The sequence below is a fragment of the Microtus ochrogaster genome, unplaced genomic scaffold (genome assembly GCF_000317375.1).
Source record: "Microtus ochrogaster isolate Prairie Vole_2 unplaced genomic scaffold, MicOch1.0 UNK22, whole genome shotgun sequence".
In the NCBI taxonomy this organism is placed as follows: domain Eukaryota; kingdom Metazoa; phylum Chordata; class Mammalia; order Rodentia; family Cricetidae; genus Microtus; species Microtus ochrogaster.
In genome coordinates this window covers 5454878-5476033 of record NW_004949120.1, presented here as the reverse complement: position 1 = coordinate 5476033, position 21156 = coordinate 5454878, and the positions used below count along the sequence as shown (strand labels likewise).

The 21156-nt window shown below is 44.1% G+C and overlaps 1 protein-coding gene across 3 annotated transcripts in view; it reads left to right on the top strand.

Moving 5' to 3' along the window:
• Positions 1–21156, top strand: part of Pus10 (pseudouridine synthase 10) — a 69710-nt gene that overhangs the window by 31709 nt on the left and 16845 nt on the right. For all 3 annotated transcript variants that reach the window (XR_003378804.1, XM_005367741.2, XM_026789566.1), the window contains exons 5-11: positions 5398–5432; positions 10091–10202; positions 12908–12969; positions 13438–13483; positions 15059–15123; positions 17654–17739; positions 18542–18667. Coding sequence is in view for 2 of the 3 variants with exons in the window: in XM_005367741.2 (XP_005367798.1) it covers positions 5398–5432; positions 10091–10202; positions 12908–12969; positions 13438–13483; positions 15059–15123; positions 17654–17739; positions 18542–18667 (532 nt within the window). In the remaining variant the exon portion in view is untranslated. The remainder of the gene's footprint in view (positions 1–5397; positions 5433–10090; positions 10203–12907; positions 12970–13437; positions 13484–15058; positions 15124–17653; positions 17740–18541; positions 18668–21156) is intronic.

The following is a 21156-nucleotide window of genomic DNA, read 5'->3' as shown; positions in this document are numbered from 1 at the left end:
GTGATTCAGAGGCTTTAGGGGCTCAATGGCATTGGTAGTATTTAAAAATTCCCAAATGTCTGCCAGCGTAGCAGCCCTGCTGTTCTGTGCCTTCCTTACCTCTTCAATTTTTTTTTCAATTTTTTTAAATGTGTGTGAGTGTTTTGTGTGTGCGGGTGTCTGTCTGTCTGTGTGTGTGTTTGTGTGTGTGTGTGTATCTGTGTCTGTGTCTGTGTGTGTGCACGCACCACGCACATGCAGTGCTCACACCAGCCAGAGGAGGACATTGAACCCTTGGGAACTGGAGTTACAGAAGGTTGTGAGCTGCCATGTGGGTGATGGGAGCTGAACCAGGGTCCTCTGGAAGAGCAGCGAATGCAGCCCGTTCTTCTTAAAGTCAGCTCTTGGGCTTCACCCTCTGCAGCTGTACTGTAACACATCATCTCTGACTTGAATCACTTATTTATTCCCAGCTGTCCTCATTTTGCTCAGTTCCCATCGTCCTCTTTGGTCCTCAGTCACAGTAACTCCTGGGACAGATGATTGTGCCAGTCCATTGCATGGGATTCTTTGAAGTTTGGCTTACTGTGAAATCTTGCTGTGTCCTCGTGTGGGAACGGTGGTCCTCTGAGCTAAGCTCCTGCGGCTTCCTTTGCTTCCCGGCCACACAGCTGCAGCAATGGTGGAGTTTTCAGAGCCTCACCGGCACCCGCCTGGTGCCCCTCACGTATGACCCGTTTGTTATTGATTACCAGTGCTGCTATGCGTGTTGTCACTTTAGTCCTCTTACTCTTCGGCTTTACGGGTGTGCTCATGGACAGACTTTTCTCTGCATGTCAGTGAGATACCGATAATAAAATGGGAACCCTTCTATTCGTGGTTAAGATGCCAAGGGCCCAGCCGACAAGCTACCTTGCCAGTGACTTGCGGTACTCAGCTACAGTGCTCCTTTTGTACGAGTGCTTGTTTTCTCCTGCAGGAATGCAGATGCAGGTGGCCACAGAATGAAAACATAGCCTGGGCATGCTCTCTTCATTTGTCTGGGATGTATGACTTTTTAAGGATATTTTTTGTTTATTTTTTTGACAATTTCATACCTGTATGCAGTGTATCTTGATCATATCCAAGCCAGACCTTCCCTCCTACTCCCCCAGGCCCCTGGAACTTAGGATTTTTTTTTTCTTTGTGCTGAATTTCCCCATGCGTGACAGATGTTTTGGTACAAGTAATTCTTCACCTTCTTCTTATACTACCACTTAAGAAAAGTGATCGTGTGGAAATGGTTATATTATGACTTGGTGAGTTATGGAAGACTCCCTTGAGTACCTTTTGTACATTTCTGTGAGATGCTGTATGTGTGTAAATGTGTCACGTCGTATGTTATAGTTTCCGTGTTTAGGTTCATATCCTGATGTGACACTTGAAACATTCTGACCTTTCCAATCTCATTTTTCATAATTACTTGTCTTACGGCTGTGACAAGATAACAGACAGAAGCAATTTAAGGGAGGAGGCGGTTATTTTGGCCCAGGGTCACAGGAGATACCTGGCTAGGAAGACAGGGAAGCAGGCCCAGCAGGTGGTCATGCAGCTTCCCCATGGGGAGCCTTCCATACACCAGTGCTCAGCTGCCCTCTGTTTTATGTTGTCTGGATCCCAGCCTGTGGAGTCCTAATAGAGAACACAACACCTCAACAAGCAGCTAGCCAACTTCTCTATTTAGGGTTTGCCTCGCTAAAACTCAGAGAAAGTTAAACTGAGTCTAGGATTAAACTGTGTGGTTCCTGAATTTTCAGGAAGTGACATACTGCCTCTGGTATCAAATCTGATAAATCATTAAAACTTGATAGCTTTAATGATTCTGTTGGGGCAGAAGAATTTAATTGCTTGCTTTAGAGAATGGATTATTTTTTAACTGACTAAAGAATATTTATTGGAGTTACCTTGGTGATCTGAAAGGGAGAGGTGAGCTTCTTTTTCCTAGGCAGAAACGGGTCCAGGGTATCATTAGCATGTGGTAAAACCTGAATAATTGAGTAAGACTGACTTCTTTGGGATTCTGCCTTTTATCTCCTCTGTGTGATTTGTTTTCTCCAACCTGCAGCATGCTTGAACGGGGAGCCTGCAGAGAGGGAGGAAGAAAAACTGTTAGCAAGTCTCAGGTTCTGAGGACTTTTGGTTTAATTTTATATTACACATGGTTATCAGGTTTCCCTTGGCAACCTCCAGTTTTCTGCTATTTTATAGTCATAGTAAGATAAGTTACTTTGTATGCCAGTGACATCACCTGGAAATAACCTAAAAGAGACAACGAGGTCACTAAAAAGTACAGAGGAGCTGGGCATGGTGACGCACACCTTCAATCCCAGCTCTCAGGAGGCAGAAGTTGGCAGGTATCTTGAGTTTTAGGCTAGCCTGGTCTACATGGTGAGGTCCAGACTGGCTAGGACTGCACAGTAGGAACCTGTCTCAGAACAACAAAGTGCAAAGAGAGCTGAAGCTGTGTCAGAAAGTTTCCACAGCTCGGATTTACCAACGAGAGGGAGATTTCAGAGTTACTATAGCAGTCTGGGGATGTGAAGAAATGGATCAAAGCCTATGGACTTTTAAGGGGGACATCTGAATTGTATTATCTCTAAAGTGTAGATGCGATTTCAAGTTACCAACAGTTGCTCCTTGGTGGTCTAGTTAGAACTTGGTCCTCTCAGTGTAATAGCTACTACTTGTTAATTGTTTATGTTTATAGGAGCCCTACTTGATTGAATATATATATATGATTTCATAAATTCTCACAATATATCTGCAGGGCAAGTATTAATATTCTCTATATCGGGGACCTCTGAGTGCCAGCCTCATTGTCCCCTCAGGGTCCAGAAGACTCACAGCAAGCTCGGGACTAAGATCTGGGGATGAAATGAACTCTTCACTACATACTTTTCTGCATCTGTTTCTTTATTCTTCTGCTGTTCTCCTCTTATTCTGTGAAGTTCCCAGTTTATATACACACACAAACGAAGGCAATTCTCTGAGCTTGGAGGTCCTTTTACCTTTGAAGGTCCCAAATGTGGTCTGTATGAAAGACTCCTTTCCTGACTGTATGTCCTGCCAAATGGAAGATGGTTGCAGGAAGCTGAGGGAAGGAAGTGGAGATTATACTGTGGGAGCCGAGGTTATTGATTATGTGACTAAATTTCCCACTGGAGGTCCCACAGAGAGGGGGATGACCCGGTACTCCAGTACATGGGAAAGAGTCGTGCCCACTTGTCCATACTCTGCTGGACCTTGCACAAGGGAGAGTGCTTCAGGCGTCACAAGACATCCATTATGAGAATCAGTCAATCCGCAAAAGGTGGCTGGCCCAGCGCCTCGCCAACTGGGTTTGCCTCCATCAGAGCACATTTGTTGGTGGGTCAGCCTTCTGCGTGATCAGCTGAAATCTCACTGTGTGATTCCTGTGGACCACAGCGTCTCTACAGGGAAATAAGATTATTGATCTCTTGTAGTATAAAGAAGGGTAGGACGGCGCTATTATCTAGGACTTCTCAGCTTTGGGAAATCATTATTATTTCTATAATCTTGAAGTCCCGTCAGTCTCGATAGCATTGGTTTTGAACAGGTCGCTAAGCAATGCCTATTTGGTAACCCTTGGCCATCCTGCAGTTCAAACTGCAAGGCTCTTAGTTTGTTTTCTCCCTTCAGCTGTTAGATCCATGCTGTTCACTGTGGGAAAGGGTTGAATACGGGGACGAAATGAAGGAGTCTTATCGTGCGGAGGGTGGTACTAGAGGGGGAGCAGATTCAGCAACCCACCAGGCATGCCGAGCGTGTCTTCTTAGCTAGGGAGTACCTGATGGGCCTTGGCTTAAGTTGGGATATGCAATGTTTCTGCGTGGTTCTGAGGTTAGGAGTCTCTAGTTTCCTGCGAGGAAGGACAGGCTCTGCATATATTGTACAGTGTAACTGCTTGAGGAGGAAAGGAATTGTAAGGATGGCCATTTTGTGGCATGTGAGAGCAGAGACTGTGGGTGTTTTATTGATCCACGTGTGTTCTTGTCATGTTCACAAAATGTCAAATGCTGTGGTGGACAGTGTCCCTTGTTCATAAGCCGCAGTGCCGTGGAACCCGAGAGGTCCTTGTGCCACACACTCCAGTGCGAAGCATTCTGCATTGTTGTCATTGACCCCTCATTTCAGGAATGTAGCTCCATTTTAGGAAGTTTGCAATTAAACAAGAATTTTGAAAAAGCTTTCGCTAAGTGTTTACCTACATGTATGTCTTGTTCTTTCTGCGGGGTTGGAGAGAAAACACGAGACACACGGCGGTCCCACGTGGGTAAACTTTAATGGGGGGGTGACGACGGGTGAGGGACGGGGGTGAAGAGACTGAAGGAAAAAAGGGGCGAGTTATGGCGTTCCCCGTTTTTTAAAGGGGATCCAGGTGCATCTGGGAAAATGTCCTGCGCATGCGTGGCTCCCCGTCGAGCTGGGATTTGTAGTGTCCTCTACTGCTTCTGGGAATTGTAGTCCAATGATCCTTCTGCGCATGTGCGGCCTCGTCTCCAAAAGGAACAGCAATGTGTATATGCATACCTGTTGCCTACAGAAGAGGGCTCTGGATCCCTTGAACTAGAGAAAGTGGTTGTGAGCCACTGTGTGGGTGCTGGGAACCAGACTCGGCTCCTCTGTGAGAGCAGCCCATGTTCACAATCCCTGAGCCTTCTCTTCATCCTCCAACTCTTCGCAGGTTTTAATTATTCTTTCCCAGAATGTTTTACCTAATGTAGAACTAAGTGCATGAGAAGGTAAAAGAACCATCAACCCACAATAGATTCTATAATTATTACCACTGTACTGTATTTGCATTAGGATATATCTACTCTTTCATTTACCCATCCTCTGATCTGTTTAGCTTTCATTGTATTTCAGAGAGAGTCCAGGTAAACGTGCTACATTTAACTCCTGGTTATATAAACATGAACATGATGAGCCAGATAGAGTTATTAAAAAATAAAACCCACACCGTTCAGATCTATGTTTTAGTACATGTGTACTCAAGTCACTTTGGGCTGTTTGATTTTGAGATAGGGTCTTAGGTAGCTGAGGGTGGCCTCAGACTTGTTATATAGCCAGGGCTGGCCTTGAACTCCTAATCTTCCTGCCTCTACCTCCCATTTGCTGGGGTTGTTGGTGTGTATCACAAGACTTTGAATTTCTAGACCACAGCACGTCAGCATTACAAACTGAAATCTTACCCTCTTTCTGTTTAAAGGAGCCTGAGGTCAACACATTCAATATCGACTCTTTCTAATAAGAGGAGTTTGATTAACAAATTATTTAAGCACTTTGATGATGATGTTGAAACTTCGCTTTACTAAATACTTTTCCTTTTCTTTCTGGGTGTTACTGAATTGCCTCCAGCATGCTGCATGGTTGATGGTCAAACAGGAAATGGGGTAAGTAGGGAGTTTCTACCTTTATTTAAAGATGCCTACCTGATTCTTAAAGTACTTCCTGTTACAGAGTAAAGTCAGCAGCCAGAGCAGTGGGCACAGTAGGTGCTTTCATTAAGTGCCTTGTCCATTTGGTTTTGTTTGTTTGTTTTTTACTTTTACGAGGGCTTGTTTAACGTGATTGTATTGACAAACATTAGACATGTGTTGAAAGTAGTTTGGGAGGCTAGCTTAAGATAATAAATTTTAGATTTATACTTGAAGCTAAATTATAAAACTAGATGATAAACCATGAGAAATAAAATTCTGCTTAAATCAGAGTGACTGAGTTTACAGAGAGCACCTGGGCAGCAGAAATCGGCAGTTCAGCCCTTGCCCGAAACTCACAGGAGACAAATAGGTTTTGGAATTGAGATCTTTGGATTTTAGGAATCTAATGTGGTTTTAAATCTTGTATATAATGTACACCTTTCTTAGTTAGGGTGGCGCTGTGTAATTGAATGAACTGCTTCTGTAGGGAGGAGACACATCAGATTTGGTGTATAAAACAAACTGTTAACTGCTTCTCTAGGGGAGGAGACACATCAGATTTGGTGTATAAAACAAACTGTTAACTGCTTCTGTAGGGAGGAGACACATCAGATTTGGTGTATAAACAAACTGTTAACTGCTTCTGTAGGGAGGAGACACATCAGATTTGCTGAACAGTCTCACATGTCCAGATCAAGTCTATAAAAAAACTGTTAAATCTTCAGAGTTTTTGTTTTTGTTTGATTTTTAAAACTAAGCATTCTGTGCCATATGATTGATTATTGGAGGTTCCTATGTACTTTGGTGAGAAAAACCCAGAAGATGTAGCTTTCTGTATTAGAAGCTCATCTGTGGCTCTGAGATTTATAGAAAAAATATTAACATAGTTTTTTGTTTGTTTTGTATATTATGTCTGCATCTTCCCTTTTCAAAGGAGAAATAACCACATCATCAACGGTTGCAGGGTTAGTGAAACTTAGTCCCTGCGTTTCAAAGCCTTGAGACTGGTCTAACAAATGTTGACCTTAACCCCACGAGAGCATGCTGTTTCCTGAACGCTTCCCTCGCATGTGCATTGCTTGGGTGGTGTTGCTTTCCTTCCTCATCAGAGGGTTTTGTACCAAGCTGTTTGTTTGACTACATAGGGATACTGGGACGGAAAGACACAGGATGCTGTTTTTCCTTCGGTGTCCCCAGTCATTTTAGGTTGAAAAGATCGCTAAGGATTCCATTAAGGAACTGATGTAGGGAATTTAGCTCAAAATAATTGCTAGGCTGTTCTGGCTGGCCTTCTCTTTAGACTCCTGGCAGTGCTGTGTCTAAGGTGAGAGTGATTGCAGAGGGGTCACCTCATCTGGGGTGTGTGACAGCAGACAGGGTCCCAGAAGGTCACATTTGCTTCACGAGCACTAAATCCTCTAAAGGACAATCAGGTACAGCCTTATTCAAATTTCATGACTAAAAATCTTAACATCGGGCTGGAGATATGACTCGGTGGTTAAGAGCACTGCCTGCCCTTCCAAAGGCTCTGAGTTCAATTTCCAGCACCCACGTGGTGGCCCATAGCCATTTGCAGTGAGATCTGGCGCCCTCTTCTGCAGAACAGCGTATGCGTAAAACAAATATCTTAGCATCTTTTTGTTTTGTTTTAATTTTTTGAAACAGGGTTTCTCCGTGTAGCCTTGGCTATCCTGAAACTCCCTCTGTAGAACAGGCTGGCCTCAAACTCACAGAGATCCGCCTTTCTCTGCTTCCTGAGTGCTGGAATTAAAGGTGTGTGTCACCACCACCCAGCAAAAATCTTAACATCTTAAGTATTATATATTTTTTGCCCTACATATGAATAAGGTTTTCAGGTTATCAAGTAAGCCTTACTCTGGCTTTTTAATCTGGAGGAGAAAAGTACCTGTACTTGGAAGATTTTTAGCTGAATTACCAAGTTTGAAATTCTTCATACAAATCAGTTTTCTTTTCTCTGTGTTTGTTTTTTGAGACAAGGTCTCAAGTATGGTTCTGGCTGGCCTGGAACTCATAAAGATTTTCCTGCCTCTGTTGGGAGTAAAGGCATGGCAGGGTTTTTTTTGTTTGTTTTTTTGTTTGTTTGTTTGTTTTTTAATGTATAATGGACAATGTTTTAATAGGATTGACTCCTATAGTGTTTTGGAGCCTAGGATCTATAAACAAATTTAAAATAGTTTATTTTTCTGTTTCTACTTTTTATCCTTTAAAATATATTTTCTTGGGGATGGAGATATAGCTCGGTAGTTAAGAACACTTGCTGCTCTTCCAGAGGATCCAAGTTTGGTTCCCAGGACCCAAAAAAGAATTCACAACCGCTGGGCGGTGGTGGCGCACGCCTTTAATCCCAGCACTTGGGAGGCAGAGGCAGACGGATCTCTGTGAGTTCGAGACCAGCCTGGTCTACAAGAGCTAGTTCCAGCACAGGCTCCAAAATCACAGAGAAACCCTGTCTCGAAAAACCAAAAAAAAAAAAAAAAAGAATTCACAACCATCTGTTTATCTGGCCTGCATGGGCCACACTTACAGTGTGCATGCATACGGGCAGGCAAAGCATTCACACACATAAATAAATATTGTGTATTTTATTTGTGACATGCATGCAGTACCCATCGTGGCCAGAAGAGGGCATCAGATCCCCTGGAATTAGAGTTGCTCAGAACTGGACTCGAATCCTCTGCAGGACCAGTGTACATTCTCCAAGACATGCTTATTTCTTAGCTGTATACTTTCAACTTTGATGCTAGTTTATGCAAATGTAATTAAACTGTTGACACAGTATTAAAATAGTCTTTTAAAAACATCTAAATGTGGGCTGAAGAGTTGACTCAGCGATGAAGAACACTCCTTGTTCTTGCAGGGGACATGGGTTCAAGTCCAAGCTCCCATGTGGAGGCTCAAAGCCATCTGTAGTCCCAGTTGCAGGGCATCTGGCACCTTCTTCTGGCCTTGGGCACCAGGCATGCACATGGTGCACAGACATACAGTTTTTTCTTTGTTTTTGTTCTGTATTTTAGGACAGGGTCTCTCCAGCTGGAGATAAAGACCAGGCTGGCCTTGAACTCAGAGAGACCCTCTACCGCTGCTTCCTGAGTGCTGGGATTAAAGCTGTGTGTACTCACACCTGGAGACACAGTTTCATAGTTTCCAAACCAAGCAACAACACACTTAAAGTAAATAAATCTAATATATATCTAAATGTTCCTAATATCCAGAGAAGTAGAAACAGTTCGTGTAACCTATTAAATACAAGAGTTATCTGGGTATTTCATTGTTAAACTGTACCCCAAAGCACCTTTAACTATAACCAAAGTTATGGCCTCAAATGGATATAGAATGGGTGGGCAACTTTTAATTTGCATTTTTAGAGGAACAGTAGGTATGTGTATGTATGTGTGTGTGTTTATAATATCTATATATCATACTTTTCCCCCTAAAGATTATTTTCTTCTGCATGGGTATGGTGTTTCCTATTAGTTTATAGGCAGCTTAGCAGTGGCTATATCAGAACAGTAGTAGTTTTTATATTTTTTTCCTCTCAGACCAACTAATTTTAACTGTTAGCTAAAAGACTTTTGTTTCTTGCCTGCAGTTAGTGGGTTCTGTTGGTCTTGCAGAATTAAATGATAAGGGTAGTGTTTGTAGGTAATAACCCTGTCAGTGAAAATTAGACATTAAAGAAGGAATGCCTCAAAGCCAACCATGATGGTGCCCATCTTTAATTCCAGCACTCTGGAGGCAGGGGCAGGCCTACAGACTGAGTTCCAGGACAGCAGGGCTACTCAGAGAAACCTGTCTCAGAAAAACAACCAAGACAACCAAAAAGGGTGGTTGGTGACCGCATTCCGCCCTGTCTGTTGTCACAAGCGGTCCTGTGGCCAGCCATTGGGGCATTTGGTATTTTAATTACTTGAGTGATACAGGCGGGTTAGTTTGGTAGTGATATCTTGGGGCTCTCAGCAGAGTAGAACAGTTTTAGTAATCAATACCAAAGCTGCCCTGTGCATTTCCTTAGTTCCTTTCTATTGCAATTGTGCAATACCAAAGCTAGTTCTCGTACAGGGGATTTCTCAGAACCGGGTATCGGCTCATGAGTAGACTTTAGGGGAATGTGAGATCTTTATTTCACTAATGTTACACTGGTGGACATCTTAGGATGTAGATGCTTCAGGATTCAGTGTCTCTTCTTACACAATAAGGACGAGAGTACAGCCGTGACTCCATTTCCCATAAGTAAGCCCCTGTTCTCAGCAAGGAGGAGTTGGAGACATTTGGGGCATGAGGATAACTATTGCAGCAGATGTTTTTGTAACTGCCAAGCAACAAACATTCATCTTCTTGACCTTTCCAGAGTTTATGTGTGAACCTTGGAATCTGGTGATTCCAACTTAGGAAAATAAACGAATGCTTTGGTTGTTGAGTCTTCAAAAGTGGGCTCACATGCCACTCAAAGCCTTAGGAATTTCTGTCTGCCTTGTATGGTGTTCTTTCTGCTGTACTGAGCAGTGCTCGACACATTAAGGGTGCTCATTCTAAGACAGTTGCACGCAGCCTTCCCTTTAACGTGAACAATGAGGTTTTCATGCCAGTGACTTCGATCTTGTGTTATTCAGAAAACGGAATCTGTCTCTGGGAAGAAACGATGCCGTTCAGCTGAAAGAAGCCTACAAATGGATCACTCACCCCCTGTTCTCAGAGGGACTGGGCGTTCCCGTCGATGGAAAGGTATCCCACATCGGCACTGTTGATCTCTGGCTTCCTGGGGTCCCTTTATTATTGCAGAGACCTGATTCTCCAAAAGCCTCTCCTCTTTCTGTAACTCAGTGAAGGATCTCCTAAGGTTTGGGGCTTATTTTTGTTTTATTTTTCGAGACAGTGTTTCTCTTTATAGTCCTGGCTGTCCTGGAACTCGCTCTGTAGACCAGGTTGGCTTTGAACTCCCCTGCCTCTGCCTCGCAAGTGCTGGGATTAAAGGTGTGCACCACCCTGCCCAGCTCTCCTAAGGGTTTGAATGCTCATTTCGAACTATTAAATTAATGCTAAGTCTCTTGTTTGTTTTCGCTCCTTGTGACCCCAGATGCTTAAGCTAACAGATACCGTAAACATACTGACCTTGAGAGGCTAGATGGAAATCTTCACTTGACAGCTTTGTAATTTAGCTGAAAGGCCAGATTTACTGACACAAAACAGTGTTTTAAAAACTGAGCAAGGGGCCAGCAAGATGGCTCAGTGGGTCAAGGTGCTTGCCATAAAGCCTCGTGGCCTGGGTTCAAGATGTTCCTTGGTAAAAGGAGAGAACCAGTTGTTACAGGTTGTCTCTGACTGCCTCTCTCTCTCTCTCTCACACACACACACACACACACACACACACACACACACACAGAGTTTTTTTTTCGAAAAGCTAAGCAAGTGTCAAATCAACTCCAGACTATTTATTTTTGTTTATTTGTGGCTAGTCTTGCTTTCAAATATGTAGACAGTTGGTATTCAGCGACAATGAAATGGAGCCCTTCTATAAGAGCTGGCGGTATCTCAAGTCCCTCTGTTTCTAGGCAGAGACTGCCTTTGAAACTAGAACAGCTGGCCACTTTTCCAATTCTAGAGAAGATCTGGCCTCCGTGGTGGGAATGGGCTGAAATCGGGACAGCTCAGCAGGCTGCCCTGTGTAAGCTTGTCTGAAGTCAGGCTTCAGTAAGTAGTACGTGCTCCTTGCTCACTTCACTAGAACGAAGTTCCCTAAATGTTAGATATACCCCTACTCAAGTAAAGTCCCAGCACCACCCTCTAGAGCCATTCTAAATTATATACTCCATCTCTGGTAAACATAGTCCCTTTTGTGGTTTTGGCTTTTTGAGACAGGGTCTCATAGCTCAGGCTGGCTTTGAACTTACTATGTAGGTGACAACACCTGACCTTTTGCCTCCCCCTCTCAAGTGGTGTGAGTGTCAGGACAAGCTCTATAAGCTGAATACTGAAAGAGGGAAGAGTAAAAATACCTCACAGAAGGTCTGAAAAGGAAACGAAGTAATGAAAGTACTTTGGAAATTAGAGAAGTCATCAATGTAAGCTGTTCTTACCTCAAATTTCAGTTTTGAAGTAGATAATTTTAAAATTTACATACTGAGTCAGAGAACAGAAAGTGAGAGACAAAAGACTCAGTGATGTTTGAGTAGATTCCAGCTGGTGTTCTTTAGTAGGAAACACTCAGTTCATCTTATTTTTATAATGCATATTAGAATAAGGAGCAAAACAGAAACCATTTATTATTATAATTCTAGAGAAGATAACGGGTTTGGTAAGGACCTAGAGGGCTCAGGGTAATAGAACCAAGGAGAAGACAGTTGGTATGTGACATTCACAGCTTTTCCTTCAGTAGCAAACCTTGCTGGTTCTCTGCAGAGATAAGATATATCATATTGAAATATCTCATATTGAAATTATTCACATACAGAAATGCTTGCTGAAGCAATTGTTTAGTAGTAGGAATATTTTCTGTAACTTAGCGTCTCATGGTTCTCACAACTGAAAGGTATTAACAGAACAGCTTTCCAAACATCTAATAAACATGGCGGTGAGGATCACACCAAATGGCTTGCAAGTCCACCCCGGTGGGATGGGATTGGAAAACCGTCTTGTACTAGATTGTTTTATAATTTGGAAGCATCACTTTTGAGGAAAGGGAAATTAAGAGCACTGGTTTAAAGAGTCAGATTCGGATACTTTAAGAATAAGCTGGAAGGCTGGGGATGGCTCAGCTGGTGTTTGCCACAGCAGTGTTGGGACCTGAGTGAGGATTGCCAATGCCATGTAAAAGCCGAGCAGAGGTGGGTCTCGAGCTCGGCGACCTGCCAGCCCAGTTAATCAGAGAGACCCCATCTCAGGAAGAAGATGGTGAGGGGCTGAAATTGAAATCCTCAGGCCTCCATGTTCATACACACACCGACACGCACACACGCACTCACACCCACGTGCACACACACACAGGCTTCATCCAGCATCCTTACAGATTTGAACCAAATGTTTTTGTCCTCTAATAACTGGTCAGTAATGGAACGGAAGTTTTCTGGGGGTTTTTAGTTATCTCTGTCCAGCTCTCCAAATTCTCACTTATCTTTAGAGTATCATTTGCCCAACAACAAGTTGATTAAAAGACAGTTTGGGGAGGTTTGGATGGAGGAAAAGGAAGAGAGAAGTGTTGGGGTAATATTACAGTCTTCAAAACAAAACAACCTAACCAGCTTTGGTAGTCCTGCTGGCAACTGGGTTTAGAAGTTAAAGCAAAGCTAAAGCACCTCCTCCCACAGCTGCCTGCACACAGGCCTGCAGGCCACGGTGTGTCTGAGCCAGTCCCTCGGAGTTACCTTACGTTGCCTTTCAGAAGCTCTTAATTTCCTTTTGCTCATTTAAAAACTCTTCTTTGTGATTTTTAGAGCTTGTTTGAAGTGAGTGTGGTCTTTGCTCATCCAGAAACAGATGAAGATTGCCGCTTCCTGTAAGTTGCCCCGTAAAACACAGTGTCAATTATGTAAAGTGTTGGTGCTTTTCTTTTTCATGAAGATGGTATTGTTTTTCTTTCTTGTGAATATTTCAGAACTTGTCATGCCTTACATTTAAAATGTTACCTCTCGTAGAAGATTCCTCAGGAAAACCAGTGTAGCTCACAAATGCACACACACACATACAAACACACAAAATTATATATAATATGTAAATATAAAATGTATTTGAATTGTGTCTACCTAATATAAACTCATTAAACATATTTTTATTTATTTTTTTATTTGTTTTAGATAGGGCCTCACTGTTTAGCCCTGACTGTCCTGGAACTCACTCTGTAGACCAGGCTGGCCTTGAACTCTCAGAGATCCACTTGCTTCTGCCTCCCAAGTGCTGGGATTAAATGTGTGCACCACCAACTACGCCCGACTAAACTTTTATCTTAACGTGAATTTTATTTCAGAGGTGAAGTTTGCCCAGATTGTTTCAAACCAGCCAAGAACAAACAGGTAAGGGTTTCCCTTCTGAACCTGTGCTGCGAGCGTGCTGAGAGCTGCTCTGGAGAGGTTTCCATTGCGTTCATACATTGTTATCCTCTGCAGTTTTTATTCTTTTGGACTTTTGAGATAGCCTCGTTCAGGGTCGCCTGGAACTCACTGTATAAGCCGGTTTGTCCTGGAACTTGTAGCTGTGTAAGGGCCCCTTTGCAGGACTCCAATCCTGCCACACACTGCCCACCCTCAGCTGTTCTCTGAAACCACGAGGCAGGGCTCCGTGACCCCCCCTGATCTCGCATCTTCTAAACGTACAGCAACAGTCTGTGTCGCTGCCAAGTTCTGCTGCCAGCTTGAGATGTCGCCTGGCTCCCTTGGCCCACGGTTGCATCGGCTTCTGTGCACTGACCCTGGGGAAACATCCCATTGGCAGTTCCTTCAAGGAGCTGAGAACCACTTCAGTTAAGGTTTACTTTCTTCAAATGAATTTGAATCTTCACAAGATGGAACCTCCAGTGGGTGGGGTTTTGCCCTTAAGACACCTGTCCTATTGGCCAAATGCTTGGCAGGAGGTTTTTCTTTGTCTCTTAATAATTATAGCTGCTTTCTCAACTGAATGTTCTGTCTTGAAATTTCCTCAGCTGAACAGCTTAATCCATCACCGTTAATTTCAGCTGTGCTGAAATTCTTACATGGGATTACATATGAGAAAACACACCCCGGATGCCCCAGTCCAGTCTCGCGTGGAAGGTTTATCCCATCCTGACCCTGGCAAGCCGGGCCAGTGCTTCCCACATTTCCCTCGGCATTCCTGTCTTTTCATCCACACCAGAACGGGCTATTAAGCTCTGCCTAGAGCATTCAGAGCCTCTATCCAGAATCCCAAACCCTTCCACTTCCTCCCTCCCCCAGTTCCAAAGGCTCAAGAACTCCGCGGTCAGGGTCCTACAGAGCCGTGGCTGAAGCACTTGCTAATAATTATCTTGGTCAGTACAAACCTGGAATCAGGTATCGGGATAAGAACCTGAACCATCAGGGAAGCAGCCGGGCAGCCACCCGTGGCCTCCTCGCTCTCTCCTTCCTCAGTCTAAAAGGGAGAATCTTTCTAAGCCCCACCCTACTCTCTCCTGGGTCTCTACACATCTTGGTCCTCCAAAAACATCTATGGCTAATTTTGGTCAGCTAGTAGTTAGCTCTGTCCAGTAAAACAGACTTTATTGAGAGCCTCGGGAGTGTCTGCCTCAGTTCTTTTTTCCTGTAGCTGTGATAAAATGCCCTGATGCAGGAGGACTTGGTGCACTGTACTGAACAGAAGGAGGAAGAGAGCTGGGCACAAGTCCACTACCCCTGTCTTCCTGTGTCTCCCTTGATCTGCCCATGCTGTTTTTATTACGGACATAGACAGAAAAGACCTGCAGATGCAGGCCAGGTACAGACCAGCACTAAGAGCACTTATGTTTGAATAACTTTCTTGGGACTATTAAGTATTTCTTGATTTTAAATATGTAGGATGATATAATTCCTCTAATTAGCTATATTTTAGCTCTTGTCTAGATAAAATATCTTGTCTTTTTGTTTCACCCTATGTAGTCAGTGTTCACCAGAATGGCGGTTTTGAAAGCTTTGAATAAGATAAAGGAAGAGGATTTCCTCACGTAAGTATAGAAATAAGGAGGCACTGTGTAACTTTAGGAACAAAGGGATACTAGGGGCACAGACGCCCTGGATTGCCTCGTAGACGTCCTGGGTGTTGCCCAGCCGTGTGCATCTCAGTCCCGTGCTAGACCTAGAACAGCACTTGACGTGCGGCCGTAGCGGTAAATGTTTATCAAATGAACATTATGAATCGAGGAGGCCAGAGTGTGGCTCAGTGGTCAGTGCTTACCTGGCAGAGCTGAGAGGCCTGGGTTCAGTTCCCAGGACCAAAGCCCAAGCTTTTGAATTTGAGAGGAGGGTTTGATTTCCTTGCCTGGGTTTTCAGCTTAGTAATTTAGTGGTCCTAGGTTGAGAGCTGTGCCTGTTCCAGCCCACATCTGATCCTTTCTAGTGTGTCCATCCATCTCTCGCACAGAAAGAACACTGGCCACAGAGAAGGGAACCTGGGTTCAGATCCATTCTGTAGTCCACATTGGGAACTCAGCTATATCAGCGTCTTCTTCCGAACCTCAGTGCTCTTTTCTAAAATATAAATTCTTAAAATATGTAGAAATACAATAAATTTTGTATTTTAATTATCAGTGTTATTTTTAAAAACCTAATTATTGTAATTTTCCTTCTAGAAAACCCTTGAATACGTATCAAGCAATGACATCATGATGAGGGTTTCTTATCATTTATGAACTAAAAAGAAATGAGTCTCATGATGGAAATATTTTTATTAATCTTTGAAAAGTCAAAAGTTTTTTATCTAGAAACTGGAGAGATGGACGCGGTCCAGTCCCAGCTGCCACACACCAGCCGGGGATCTGATGGCCTCTCTGACCTCTATGGAAATCAGGCAGACACATAGAGCACAGGCATAAATGCAGGCAAAACATCATACACATAAAGTTAAAGTTAAAAAGGATACTTCATATAAATGCCAGTTCTTGGATTTCTGAATGATTTCATTGATAAGGCATCTTAGGAAATCATAGAAAAATTCCAAGCCACCTGTTTGGGGTTGATTCTGAATTTAATTATTTATAGGTAACCTCCAGTTCGTGGCTGTGGAAATTCTAAATGGTGGACAGAGGATAAGTTGTTGCACCCCAACTTTCCACTTTTTCCTGTGTCACACTTGAAATGGGAAGGAAGAGGGGGAAGTAGTGGAGGACCCCCACAGCAGGACAGACCCCCAGATGGGAGCAGTTACCTACTCAGTCCAGCTTTGCCCACGCAGTTAAACCTCATGCCAGACAGCAGCCCGCGATCAGACAGAACCGATGGTTGGAGAGCTAGAGGGGCATCTGCTTTGTGTACGTGGATTTCCCCTCCTTCTGAAGGCTGTTAAAAATTGTCTGGGAAAGATCTCCTGACTGAAGGGCAATGTCCAAGCCCCAGTTTGCTCAGTGCGTCTGCTGTGTGTTAGAAGTGGCACTCCGGGGGCTGGAGTGTTGGCTCCATGATTAAAAGCACTTGTTGCAAAGGACCTAGCTTGATTCCCAGCACCTACATGGTGGTACGCTGCCTCTTTCAGTACCACCCACACATCCGGTGCACAGATAAACATGTAGGCAAAACAGTTATTAAATCTTGGTGCTGGGTGATGGTGGGGCACACCTTTAATCCCAACATTCAAGGGGCAGAGGCAGGTGGATCTCTGTGAGTTTGAGCCCAGGCTGGTCTACAGGACTATCTCCATAGCTACTGCCTTGTAAAAACCAATAAATAAATAAACTAACATAAATAAACAAATCCCTGCCTTGCAGAAAAAACAATCAATAAGCAAGCAGATAAATAAATAAATAAATAAGAAAGATAAAAATCTTTGTTTTGTTTGGTTTGGTTTTTGAGATAGGGTTTCTCTTCATAACCCTGACTGACTGTCCTGGAACTCGCTCTCTAGACCAGGCTGGCCTTGAACACAGAGATCAGCCTGCCTCTGCCTCCTGAGTACCAGGATTAAAGGCGTGTGCCACCACTGCCTGGCATCATAAAAATAAATCTTAGACAGAGGGGTGGTCCTCTGCAGCTGCCATAGTAACTTAGGCCTGTAATCCTGGACCTCAGGAGGGGGGCAAATGAATTATGGCCAGACTGTGCAGCATAGTGAGCTCCAGACCAACCTGGGATACAGGGAGAGACTCCCCCCTCCCCCCCCCCCGTCTCAGAATAAACAGAGCGTAGGGACTGGAGGATGGCCCAGTGGTTAGGAGCGCTGGCTACTTCTTCAGAGGACCTGGATCCAATTCCCAGGATCAATGGCAGTTTCTGGTCTCCATAGACACTACACACGTGGTACGCAGACACACATGCAGGCAGACAAAATATCCTTACACATAAAATAAAAAGTCTTTTAAACAAAACAGTAAATTTTGAAAAGTAGTAAAGGCCTGAAGGGCGCTTTTTGCTTTAAAACTTGAAGGTGGGGAGAGGTATAGTCCTTGGGGCTCAAGTTCTGAGTTTCTTGGACAGTGTAGATTCATCTGTTTGGTGATACATGTCTCAAGTATTAGTGTCCATAAAATTTCCTCTGTTTCGCAGGCAGTTTCCTTGTCCTCCAGACTCACCGAAGACTGTGTGCACTGTCCTGGAAATGGAATGCACTCACGGCGCTGTTTTTGTTGCTGGTAACTATCTCATCTGGAATGCCCACGTCCTGTCAGCCCCTTCCTGAACGTGTCCGCGCCTGCTCTCTGGCTGCTCTCCCGCTCTGTTCCTCCCGATGGCCAGATGCAGAGCAAACCAGGCAGAGGGTGCTCAGTCAGCTGGGAAACAGACTTCAGAGAACTAATGTTACTGTGCTCTCTCTGATTAAACACTTGGCTTTATCCAGACTTTCCTGATTGCTGTACCGCAGGCAGGTTGTTGTTGTGTTTTAAAAGCTAGAGTTGCCTCATAGTGAAAGCTTGAAGGAGGTCGCTCCGCAGTCCTGACTGCCTCCTTGGGCAGTGGCAGCGGCGTTCTCGCAGGGACTTTATTCATAAGGAGTGAGTCACAATGTGTTAGGGAGTTTTCATTTGTTTTTTTAACTTACAAATTCTTAAACTTTTCACAAATTTAATTCCCTGTAATACATCATCACCAATGACCATTATATTTAAATTATTATTAGTAATCTGTAAAAGCAAGTTTTTTTATGATTGTTGTGTTCCACAATATCATCTGACTTTTCTAGTCAGTCAAATTATTAAATCATTTCACTCATTTACTACCCTGTCTCTGTGTTTCTAAGGTACCTATTCTATTATTACTTTAAACCTTATTTAACCATCTCCATGACTATGTTATGGCTTCCCAATTAGACTGTTTCTTAGTTAAAGGCCTCATTTTCTATCCTAGCATGTAGAACATCAAGCTTACTAAATTCTCCTTTTACCCTAATCTGTTGACCACAGCATTCAGTCCAGCTAGCTGATGTTTCTTTGGCAGGCAGATATAATAAATACTCCAGGAATCTACCACAAACTCCTTGGATAATTGATGGAGAAAGGAAAATGGAATCTTCGGTGGAAGAATTAATTTCAGATCATCTCTTGGCTGTATTCAAAGCAGAGAGTAAGTGCTTTACATACGTTGTTATTCGTGAGTACATCCCTTGGTGGCTCCAGGAGAGATAGCTCTGTTTAGTCAGTCATTCCCTAGAACAGGCTCCCTGGCCAGGCTTCCCCAGAGCAGGCATCATCAGTATCGGGATTTGGGGCTCAGACTAGATTTAGTCCAGATACCCAAGGGTGACTGCTCTCTCCTGGGGAACTCATAACAACCAAGATTGCTTTAGACAAATGCACTAAGCCCTAACCGTGGCACTCCTCAGCCATAGATTCTTTGGGGAAATAGGGAGAAGTTGCGACGTTTATGTCCAGTGCTTGTTCAGGAGTAGTTAGCTGGTTTCTGCCCTGACCAATGGAGTGATTTAGATTGAAGTTCATGACTTAGAGAAACCATCTTATCGAGGTTTTTATGGTGTGTATTGTGCTTTAATTTCCCGTTAATGAGCCCTGTTTGTGGGATGAGTCAGGCCTGAGGAAGCTTATGTTCTCCTTGTCTCAACAGGCCTGTAAATCAAAGGCAGTGTCTAGTAAAGTCTGTCGCTTGATGTGGGATATAGAAGGAGAAAAACTGTGGGCAGTGGGCAGTGCCAGCCTTTAGAGTGGGGTTTCTGGCACAGTAGAGTCTTCTGTGGACCAGCTCGACACTCCCTTTCTCTGTGAGAAACACTGAGGAACACGCTCTAAGTCAGGCCGAGGTCTAGATAGGCAATGGCTGTCCCTGCTGACTCGTTAGGAAGAAAGGATTACTAGACCGCATCTCCTTCATGATTTACTGTCTGTCAAGGGTGAGCTTCCCCTTTGTTCTTTATTATTTTTTACTCATGTTTCTGTGTTGGTTCCTGCACACGAGTGTAGATGTCTGTGGGTCCCTGGGATCTGGAGTTTCTAGAGGCTTGTGAGCTTATGTGAGTGTTGAAAACTGGACTCACGTCCCCTGTAAGAGCAGAACGGTCGTAACTGCTGACCCAGCTGTCCAGCCACTCCCACCTTTAAAGGCTTATGCAAAATGTTTCCTTCTGTGTATACCTGCACATGGGTGTGCATATGGAGGCCAGAGGGCAATGCGGGGTGTCTTCCTCCGTTGCTTTCCCCCTCACTTTGTGAGACAAAGCACACTGAACCTGGAGCTCCCCGAGTTGGCTAGACCGGCTAGACAGTGAGGTCCAGGGGTCTGCTTGTAGTCCCCTTACCCAGCAAGTAGGGTACAGATGCGTGTTCTCACCCTCACTTCACTTTCTTTTTTAAAAGATTTTCATTTTTAAACTATGTAGTGTGTGTGTGGGTGGGGAGGCAAGCACATGAATTGCTGTGCTTATGGGGGATAAGAGCATTCTGTCCCCAGGAGCGGGAGTGCTGGGTGTTCAAGAGCAGCAAGGTCTCTTATTGTGAAGCCAAACCTCCGGCTAGACTCCTAGTGCTTACACAGGAGCTGGTCCGGGCACTAGACTCCTGGTGCTTACACTGGAGACACGTGACTCAACTGTTCCCCTATCTGCCATGAATAATTTTCTGAAAGGAGGAAAAGACTCTATGGCATTGCTATGAACTTTTACCTATTTAATATCTGCAAGCTGCTACTTTTTTCTGAAGACTTGAAAATAAGCTCACTGTAAAAGCATCTCTCAGGCTGAAGATGTGCACTAGGTTTTGGCTTTATTCCATAGCACTGCACCAAAAGAAAAGAGTAAAGAACCCTTGCTTAATGTTTTGTGTGTGTGTTTGGAGCGGGGTGGCGGGGGTGGGGGTGGGGAACGGTTGGCATGGCTGCCTCACTTTCTTTTTTTTTTTTTTTTTTTTTGCCGGGAAAGAAACATCTTTATTCCTGAATTCAGAACTAAAGACATATGCCCTGGCTCTGAAACTAATGTCACAGGAACACACTTTGTCCCTAGAGTCAGCTTCAGTGAGAGAAATGTGCCCTGGTCCTAAGATTAGAGTTAAAAAACTAAAAAACCTCACTTTCTTTCTTTGAGAATTCAGGGATCTTCAGTTTGGACTGTTTAGGTCCCAGAGAAGGCAGAATGCCTGTACTCACAAACACATCACACACATGCATACACATAGAATAAAGGGTGAAAAATAGGATTGTGCTCATAGTGCAGGAATGTTCTTACATTGTTTCCTGCCCTGTGTCTACATGGTCACGTTATACTCTCTGATTCTCCTTAATCGGTGACTCTGGGGGCGAGGACTGTGCAGCCTGTTTACCTGTCTCCAGCATCAAGCACGGCACACTGCCACAGCACACATCCTGACCGAGCACCAACGCTCTTGTGGCCCAGAACCCTTCTGTCCTCCTTCCTCTTTGTTCAGAGACCTTCAGTGTCATCACTGTACAGACCACAGGGTTCCCAAAGCCTCCCAGCCTCTCCCAGCCCTTGAGCTGAGCTCCACTGCCGACGTTAGGTGGTTCTGGTGTCAGAGTGCCTAGCCTCTAGCCTTGTAACCTGGTGGTTAGGTGGTTCTGGTGTCAGTGCCTGTCCTCCAGCCTTG